The 9,776-nt window shown below is 46.1% G+C and overlaps 1 protein-coding gene across 1 annotated transcript in view; it reads right to left on the bottom strand.

Annotated features, from left to right (window-relative positions):
• Window positions 1-1,147: 1,147 nt before the first annotated feature.
• CCDC12 (coiled-coil domain containing 12) overlaps window positions 1,148-9,776 on the bottom strand; it is a 384,158-nt gene continuing 375,529 nt past the window's right edge. Inside the window, exons 5-7 of the mRNA XM_085628558.1 lie at window positions 5,259-5,293; window positions 3,472-3,548; window positions 1,148-2,039 (exon numbers count right to left, since the gene is read on the bottom strand). Coding sequence (XP_085484684.1) covers window positions 1,960-2,039; window positions 3,472-3,548; window positions 5,259-5,293 — 192 coding nt within the window. The 3' untranslated portion in view covers window positions 1,148-1,959. The remainder of the gene's footprint in view (window positions 2,040-3,471; window positions 3,549-5,258; window positions 5,294-9,776) is intronic.

Here is a 9,776-nt window from a genome sequence, read left to right as displayed (position 1 = left end):
AGTGCTTCCGCCAAGGGAAAGCGTACTGCATGGCAGGCAGAACAAGGACTTGTGTCACCCTTTCTGCACTGTTGATAGTGGAAAGGGTGGTGAGGGTCTCTATTCTGGTGAAGATTGTCTGAATCGCTCCATTTGGACAATAGAAAGGGACATGATAGACTTGGCGTGGGGATGCAGTCGACAGGCTGAAGGCAAAGTCTGACCAATGCATTACTGGATGAAAGGCATTCACTATGCTGACCCTAAGGACTTCACTGTGTTGTCTGGAACAGCCGATTAGAAGGCATAAGTGGTGAGGGACGCAACTGCAGGTTCATCAATGTAGTCAGTGAGAGTCCAGTCTCACTGGAATATCTTGGGTCAGAGTGTGCTTTTTCGAGGGAGCAATCATTCCAAGACTCTTCATAAAGTTGGCGGGTCAGTATAACACAAACCAGAATTTATGTGGATAAAGGGGTTCTTGTAAACAGAAAGCCTATTCTCAGTTTTAAATAATACATCTTAATAGCAGTAGCGGCAGTTACCGGACCCGGGTGGTGAGGCAGGGAGGCGGAAAAAAAAAACACTGACCTGAAAATGGCCGGACGCTGCATCTCCTCCGTCCTCTTCTCCCTGTCTCCGGTCTGGCAGCAGGTGCAGCAGGAAGCACCCTGGACTTCAAAGCTCCCCTGAGCCAATCACAACGCTGCAGGGCAGCGTTGTGATTGGTCTGAGCGCAGTGGATCGGCGCTCAGACAGGGAATGGAAGGCTGGGCATGTTCCTCACCAGGCTGTGCATTACAGCCTGGTCGGAACATGCACAGTGTGCATGACTGTTTAGCTGGCCCAACAGGGCCGGCCAAGCAGTCATGCACACTTAGGGAGTGCATACCACTCCTCCCTCTGCTCTGGCCAGCACCGCCCCGCCCAGAGAGCCACTGACTATAATAGGAAAACTAAAATGATAATAATGATGCATTAATATTTTATTTTTGTGCAGTGGGGCTGCCAGTGCAAACAGCAGTAACCTTTATGGATAGTAACACTGAACCCCACTCTCCTCTCTGGAATGAAGAACAACTCTATATCAGGCCTCGTGGCCTAAATCAAAAACAATGGACAACAAAGCAGGCATCACTTGACAGTCAAGCATTCAGGAATCCAACAATATAGTCATAAATGAACATTTTATTTAAAAACAAAAAAGAAAAGAATCAGAAATAAATGTCAAAATACAGGACTTCAACTGTACAAAAGACGTACATCAGGAATCTTCGCTATCACAATGATCACCGACCACATAATGCAGTGGCAAAGAACTCCCAGGTATCAAACTACCAAGGGGGTGGGAGAGCTCAAACTGAGGGAACTTATTGAATGCCACACAAAGAGAGGAGGAACGGACAAAGAGAAATCAAGAGGGGTCCACCACAGGGCGATGTCTCTTACAAGACGAACAAGTCTAGGGCAGAGTCAGACAGATGTTACTGTATCTTCAGACCCACTAACCTCCTCAACATGCCAGTCTGTTGGATTTCTTCCTCCCCATCCACTACAGGGTGCTATTTCAGAATTCCTCTCTTGCAGCACCACGATGTGCTGGGGTAACAGCTTCATGAACTCCAGTGTTACTTTGCGTTGTATTTCCAGAGCACAACCAGTATTTTAAACACAGAGGCATTGGGTATAGTATGAAATCGCTGCATCTCTTCAACTTTGCAAATGTCTAGAATTCTAAAGTAACAAACAATGTGTACTCTTTGAAGGAACAATCTATTGTAACTAAAAGGTATTTTGAAAACAGAGGCATGAAGAGATTAGGCTATGTGGTCCACTTTAGAAAAGGTTATTTGTAGTAAGGACACCACGATTCGCTGCATCCAAGGCATGGCAGACAGCAGATAGAAATTGGCTGGTGGAGCGCTTTCCAATCATGTGACAGATCCAACAAGGACTATCTATTTACGCCTTTTCACCCCTTTAATCAGAATCCCCATCGTCCTGCTTCGCGGACTCAACTGCTAATGCCAAGTCGTCCTCCTGCCCTTTGAGTCTTTCTCCTGTGGGGGAAACACAGACACATTAGGGTAAGAAGACTTTACATCCTGCTGTCAATCTGCTGAGTTGGTGAGCTTTGTCTATAGCTTGTTGGGACTCAATTTGGGTTGTGTTTTTAGCATCATATTGCATAGATAATTAGGGCTTCCTGATTTCCAGGCTGGGACCAGTGTCTTTGTGCGTGTGTCCTTCCATGCTTGCATTTTTGGGTGGGTGAAAATGTTAAGGACATAAACAGGTTCTGAAACTAGGATGAAGACAGGTGCATGACCGGAAAGGTTGTATAGTGAAATCCCACCTCCCCCCTTTTCGGATTCCTGTTTCGCAGAGGCATGGTTAGTGTATGGGGACATTGGGATGATTCTTGACAGACTGGTGATGCTCAGTGGCCACAACACAACCACTCTCATGGCAGGCGAATCAGATGCATACAAAAAGAGCACTGGTAATTTTTCTTATGGACTCGGGCGGACTTTCAACACTATTACAGAAATTTCAATTATCGATGAACTCTGATGTACAATGGAAAGTATTGCCCGAAGAAGGGAAGAAACACCTTGGAAAACCAAATCAAGTGAAAGCTCAGTTTCACTCAAGGCGGTTAAGATTCAGAGCAATGATTGGAAGAATTACATAGCGGGCGGGAGGGATGGGGCAGACTCGGGTGTCCATTTTGAGTTGGGTGGATTTCTGCCTGGTATGTCCTCCCCATTCCCAAGAGTTACCAATATTGGGGGTATCAGTAACTCCAGGGGGAGCCTGAGGGTAATGGTCGATAATACTCCACACTATGTGATTCGGGAAATAACATGCAGAAATCAGTGTTTCTATAGCAGCCGAAGTCTCAGAGTGAAATATTCCATCTTGTAATCCAGAAGGAGCGGTTACTGGCCCCAAGAGTATTACTTCGCTTTCAGAATGAGACGGGTCTTACACCGAAAAATAGATGGGCGTGTATCAGTAATAAATGAGGAATACCATTCAGTCTCGTAATGTAAAATGTGGGGCCCACCCTCCAGAATGGGATGTAGGGCCCCTCACACTTCCATATCACACAGATATCTATAAGCTTTAGACCAAATTAGGGCCATCTGAAGGGGGCCCCTGCACTGTAGGGGCTGCAAGGGCTTGTGTTACGCCCCTGATACCATTCTAGAACAACACCAAAACAATAAAGCCTCCTTAGACATAACTCAGACTCTTCAGTGAGCCAACTGAATGCCTTCACTACATAGACTTTGGAAACATGCCTCCTCGATACGAAAACATGCCTCCTCGATACGAATGAACTATCGTATAAGGGCGCATGTTCGTCCCTGTCAAAGCCAAGCGATCATGGTAATCAAAAAAGGACATTCTAGCCCCTATGGTCTGATTCGACAGCTTGGGCAACTGCTTTGTGTGACAGTTGTTTGCACTATCTTAGATACTTACTAATTAATTCTGCAATGGCCCTTTGTGTTCTCTTCTCTAGTTTTTCTAGTTTCTTAGCCACATCTCGCTTCAGATCCCTGGAACAGAAGTCCGTGATTATAGTTTTACAAAAGCACACACAAAGGCAAGAAAGTTCCATCAACAAAAACATCAACAGTGCCACTTCTCCTGCACATTGGGATTGCTGCCTGCAATCTATTTATTGGTTTACCTGATGCACAGTTATGACAAAAAAAGGCTTCGTAGAACAGCTGTGAATCACTTTAAAGTCTGTTTTGGGAGTAACAAGGTCTTAAATTGCCTCTAGAAGTCACTTCCTTGCAGATAGAGCCAGTAACGGGGGGCTGGGCTGTAGAATAGGACCAATAGCGATTTTCATATGGCTAGGTCCTGTCTAAGGTGGCATAACGGACAAAAAAAATAAAAAACACAGACTGGGATGCAGCCGAGTAACTACCAGTGGTAGAGTTTATTTGAAACACTCATCGCTTTTTTGTATTCCTCAGAGCGACAGGTATGCCCAGATGTGGGTCTCGTGTTCACTGTGCCACTGGAACCAAGCTACACCCTACTGATCAGCCCAAACAGGCTGAAACATAGGCTAGGGATGCTTTTGTTTTGGGTCAGAGGTGGCTTAGCCTGGCAGTTTGGACTAGACCATTCCTATTGGAGCAGGTCCAAGACTGATTTGCATATGGGAAGGCTTCATCAGATGTCGTATAATGGGCAAACAAACAATGAACTGGGATGCAGCCCTACATATCAGTGGTTGAGATTAATTCAAGCATTCTACCCATGCCTTTTCTGTACTCCTCAATACTTTACAAACCAGCTCGCAGATCAGTCATTCATACATGCCAGGACTTGGGTCAGTTCTATTTCTCATTTCCTTTCGGACGGTCTCAGTGTCTGAGCTTGAAACCTGAATGAATGGGCCATCTCTCTTAGTGTTTTTTTAGGTTTCAGCCACACAAAGACTTTGAGCCTTGTTTTGACTTTTGCAGATGTGGAGCATCCACCAAAAAGTCCCATTAGGCCTCTTTGGAGTGTACAGAGGTGCTACACACTCGAATTAGGATGGACGGGATATCTGCAGATTGTTAGCAGATGTTCCATATATGCCAAGCTCTAAATAAGGTCCCTCGTCTTCTACACCTGTACATAAAGTGGTTACGAAGCACAGGCAGCTGCTGTTAGACTCCTGTCACAAAGCTTTTCATTTCTCTTAACAAACCTTTGGGTCGTGTTTCTTCTGCTACTTTACCACTGCGCCTGCATCTGTAAAATGGAATGGGCACAATAGAAAGATCCTCTCTTTTGCAAGGAGCCACACCCACATGCAATTAGCCAACTGCCCCCTCCTGATCATGCCAGTGCAAATTGTGCACAAGGGCAAACCATATTATAGAAGGGGAGTCCGGAATAACCAACCATCTGCAGCCCCCTTCCATAATAACAAGGTGTCCTGTAGATGCAGGAAGTGGGTGCAAGCACACCCCACGAGCACTTGATTTGTTTGTGGGACCCATTTGGGGTTTCAAAAACGTACATTGAAACAAACCTTCAGCAGAAGTTTCACACGTTATACACACTACAAATGTCGGCAAGTCTTCCTTTTTTGTTTTTACTAGGGCTTTAATTATGTTTTTTTTTATTTTCACGGTACGAGATTCAGGGCTGCTGATCAGTTCTGCGGTTGTCTGAAAATGTCCATCCAGCTCGGCAACGTATGTTCTCAAACTTCAACAAATGATTGCAAACACGTGACATAAAAGGACCGAACTCACCAGTCTGGCTTCCGTGGCGCGAGGTTGGCCAAGTCCTGGAAAGAAGAAGGTGTACAGATTCTCACGTTACTATCAGCTCAGGCCTTGGGAGAAACTTTACACAAAGTTATTAGCGAGGGAAAAACATAATTCTAGTCTGATCCTGAGCACAGTAACAGCCTCAAGGCCGCCTTCACATAGAGCCAGCCATGTTTAGCGAGGGGGGGGGGGGGGGGGGAGGGTGCGGCAGAAATGAGGGGGGTGAGGGCGGTCATCGCTGCAGTTATTTCTTCAATAAACAGGTTTTTATCAATAACAAAAAAACGAATAGCAGTCTGAAAATATAAACTGAAGGCCACAACATCCGGGGTTGGCTCCCAGAATATCATAATATAAAATGTACCTAACGTTTGCATAATCTAATAGTCTACACAACCCGCTGTGCTTCATGGTACTTAAATAACACTTTCCCTTAGAGCATCTAACTGAGGTGCTGATGTTATGGTCATTGCAAGGATGAAAGGCTAAGGTGCCCATTAGAATAGTGATTTTTAAAAAGTTACACACAGTTTTTAACAGCAGTTTCCAACACACTAAAGTATTTTATTGGTTGCAATTCTACATGGAAATGCGCTATTTGATTTCTTATTGACTCGTTGGTAATAAATCCACAGACAGGGGCATCAAAAACTTGGAACTGAAAATGTGTTTTTAATACCTATTAAAATGCCAGTGTGTGCCTGCTTCTCACAGACGATACTGCCAGGGTAAATTTAGTACTGCATAGTGAGTGTTTCTCCGGGTCTAAATCCGAAGACCCCAAACCCTGTTCCAGAGCTTGCTCAGAATGCCAAAGCTTGTTTTTCACAGTTAGTTCAGAATCCATATTGGAAACCAATCCGTATATGATTTTTATAAAAATAGGTCAATTGAAATCTGTTTCAATTATAAAAGTGTCTAATTTATACAACCTGAAATACTTATGTACTTGCACTGACAAGAAACATTCACATATGTGTATTGATCAGACAAATATGTGAATGTTTCATGTCAGTGCAAGTATATAAGCATATGGTTTTATTTTATGAATCTATTCCGGGACAAATTGTTATATCATCAGTACCTTTACCATGTGGAGGTTAGATCTGCATGAAGATGTGGGATATGCAACACAGGTGCAGATTTTTTTTTAATATCCTGCAAGGGTTTCCATTGGTGGACGGTGAATAATGCCTGTTGGTGTTTGTTTATCGGGCGTGGGACACTGTAGTCACATAACCCGTATAAAGTTTATGGAAGTAGGTGAAACGTTGGTAATCTGTTGGCACTTGCAGCCGTGTGTTACACGTTTTATAATTTAGATGCACGAGTAAATATTTTTGCACACAGTTTGGCATGAGCATTTTAGATGGCAACATTGGACTATGGAGTAACTGCAGCAAACGACATCTCCGCGAATTTGTTTTGTTTTCAGCCCAGAAACATCCCTTCGCCGTCTTGGCTTATTAAGAATGCCTTCTCTCCCTTTCTAAAGCGGTTCAAAATACTCCTTCCTGATTCCAGGGCTTGCTCACGATGTCCCACGGTGAAAGTCTACACAGGAAGTCCCACAGCTAATACAGGGCCTACTCAGAGTGACTTATGTTTCTTTTCATTGGATGCTCAAAACATCCCTCTCCCTTTCCAGGGTTGTAGGAGAGTAGGATCTGCCTCTTATGTTGCCCCCACTTTTTTTCTTAAGTTAACACTGGTTTCTGGCTATAGTCTGGCTGGGACCCTGCTAATCAGGGCCCCAGCCTCTCTGTCCTCTCTAAACAACATGGAGTGCATATTAGGTGCACTAGTGATTGGATACTGTGGTCCCTTGTGAGCCCCTAGTATATGGTACGTTAGGTACCAAGGGCATAGGTACTTCACAGGCCTACCAGGGGTTGAAGCATGTATTATGCCACCCCTGGGAAGCAGACTAAATCTGACACCACAGGCCTGCTACTGCAGCCTGGGTGAGGTAGTGTTAGCACTCCTCACTGAGATATAGGTTCACTATCTCTCTCCCTGCACACACATAAAAACCTATCAGTCACCCCTAAGGCAGGCCCTATCAATCCTGAGGGCAGGGTGCTTGATTGCCATGTGAGGGGGTGCCTCTGCCTGAGCAGGAGCCCTCTGCAGCTCTCAGAGTCCATTCTCTGGGGCTGTTTGTGAATGCAGTCAAACCATATACTCTTAAGTGCATTATAACCTCGCGGTAAATGCTAACTTTGGAATGGCTGCATCAAAACATGCCGTGTTTGGTGTCAAACGCTTTGGAATCATACCCCCACACCAGTAACTGGTGTGGGAGTATGATCCCACCCTTCTAGAGGGATAGACATGTACCTACTGTGGAAACGCGGTAGAATCCTGAAGAACCCTGGCATCGCAAAATGGATGCCACCAGTCACAGACACTGGGCTGCCCTCCTGCTGCTGACCGAAACTCGCAGTGGAGGAGGCCCAACAATAGGCATCTTGTCACAGGGAGGTGTGACCACCTCCCAGACAGGGTTTAGTGTATTGGGGCTGGGTGGGTGCACTCCTGGAGTGCTTTGAAGTCCTGCACTGGGGGAGCAGTAGGCTCCTCTGTGCATACACCAGTTCAAACCGGCTCAGGGGCTACCTGCCCCTGCTCTGGCGTGAAACTGGACAAACGGAAGTGGGTGTAGCCACCCACTCTCCTGACCCTCCCATAGGTGGGGTCATAGAGCTAGTCCCTCCCTTCCTTTCAGTATAAGTTAGGGAACCCTTGCCATTGCAAACTAGATATCCCTGGACGACGCTCTGAAGAAGAATCCTGGACCTTCGATGTTCCACTGCCTCTGGAAGACGGAAGAATCTCCCTTGGAGTCAAGGAGTGACTTCCCTGCTTGGCAGGCACCAAATCTTGCAATCAACGGTCGCAAACATTCCCGCTCCCGCCGGAGCCCGAAGTCCCTGCAGCCCAGGAAGGGGATTTCCTGACTTCTCCAAGGCCACCATGAGTCCCCAGCGACACTGAGGCAAGTGGACCCCATGAGTGACGAGGAACCGCAATACCTGGGTACCGTGCACTATTTTCGAGTGCAACCCCTTCACGACGTTCTATGGACTTGTGCATTGGGCCACGTGTGGTCCAAGCCTCCAGCAGCATTCCCTCCGAAGATCAGAGGCCTACCTCGTCCCGAGTGACCGTGGGCCCCTGTTGAGTGAATCCTCCCGAGGCGTCTTCGCGATCCCTTGCCGGTTGGCTTGTGGGTCCCCTGAAGACTTTTCTACAGTTCCAAAGGGCTCCCCTGGTTGCTCCAGGCCTGCCCTGACTTACCCTCGTTGGGTGAGTCCCTGAGATCTTGCTGGTCTGCACTGCTGACTTTTTATCCTTTCCACGTGGCTTGCTGTTACCAAGGCTTGTTGACTCCAATCTGGTCACTGACACCGCAGTAAGCTGCAGACTTCGTGGGACACGCCGAATCCAGCTCCTGGTCGTCGTCGACGCCTCCTGGACCTCGTGGCTGAAGAGCCAAGACACCCGTGGATCACCTGAAATCACCAGACGACTGTGGGCATCCATCTTCTTTGCCCCGGGTCACTGCCAAGTGACTTTGAACACTATCCCCTCTGCTTTCAGGTCTTCCTTCTTCTGAATCCAGCCTTGGATTTCACCGGACACTTCTCCTGTCTTCACAAGCAGCAAGTCTTCTTTGTCTCCCATTGAAAACGACGCCGTGACCAGACACCAAAAGACACCTATGCACCCGGCTTCCCTGGGTGAGGTAACTCCAGCACTTCGGTGCTCCTGTGGGTGTTGGCTCTAGAACTACTTACCCTGTAAGTGACTTGCTTGTAGACTCTCCCGAAGTATCCTTAAACTCTAAATTTCCAATCACGACTTGCTCCATTGAAGTCAATAGGGATTTGCAGCTGTGTTCTCACACTGCATGCGTCTCCCGTGGGTCCTTTTCTTACCTTCCTTGGGTGGTTTAGTGAGGCCCCAGCGCTTCTGAAGGACTAGTCCCCTCGCAAGTCGTTATTCCCAAGTCTCTTTTTTAGTATATGGTCTGGTACGCCCCTAGGGCCCCAGCCATATTTGTGCTTAACTTGTTGTGAAATGTTGATTTGTGCATATGTTCCTGACTTCTAATCTCATAAAGAGATTAGCAGAGAGTTGTTAGTAATAAATACATTATATATATATATATATATATATATATATATATATATATATATATATATATATATATATATATATACCTGTGTGGTGTCCTTTCATTTAATAATTCAAGAGATTATAAGGTAAAATAAGCTGCTTTATATTCCTCTAAAGACTTAGCCTGAAGGCTGCTCTCCACAGCTACCACTAGGATAGCTTTCTTAAAAGGTTGTCTTAAACCTATCTACCATAAGAGTCGAATTGTACTGGTGCAAGGTGTCCACTTTAACTAGTGGTACAAAAGGGGGTGGTGATGGACGGAGCATCAGAACCAATTAAACACTCACACCCAGTCAGCAGATCTGGGTTTGATCC

The sequence above is a fragment of the Triturus cristatus genome, chromosome 10, assembly GCF_964204655.1.
Source record: "Triturus cristatus chromosome 10, aTriCri1.1, whole genome shotgun sequence".
NCBI lineage: Eukaryota > Metazoa > Chordata > Amphibia > Caudata > Salamandridae > Triturus > Triturus cristatus.
Note: the sequence above shows the minus strand (reverse complement) of the source record. Positions and strands in the feature narration are given on the sequence as shown.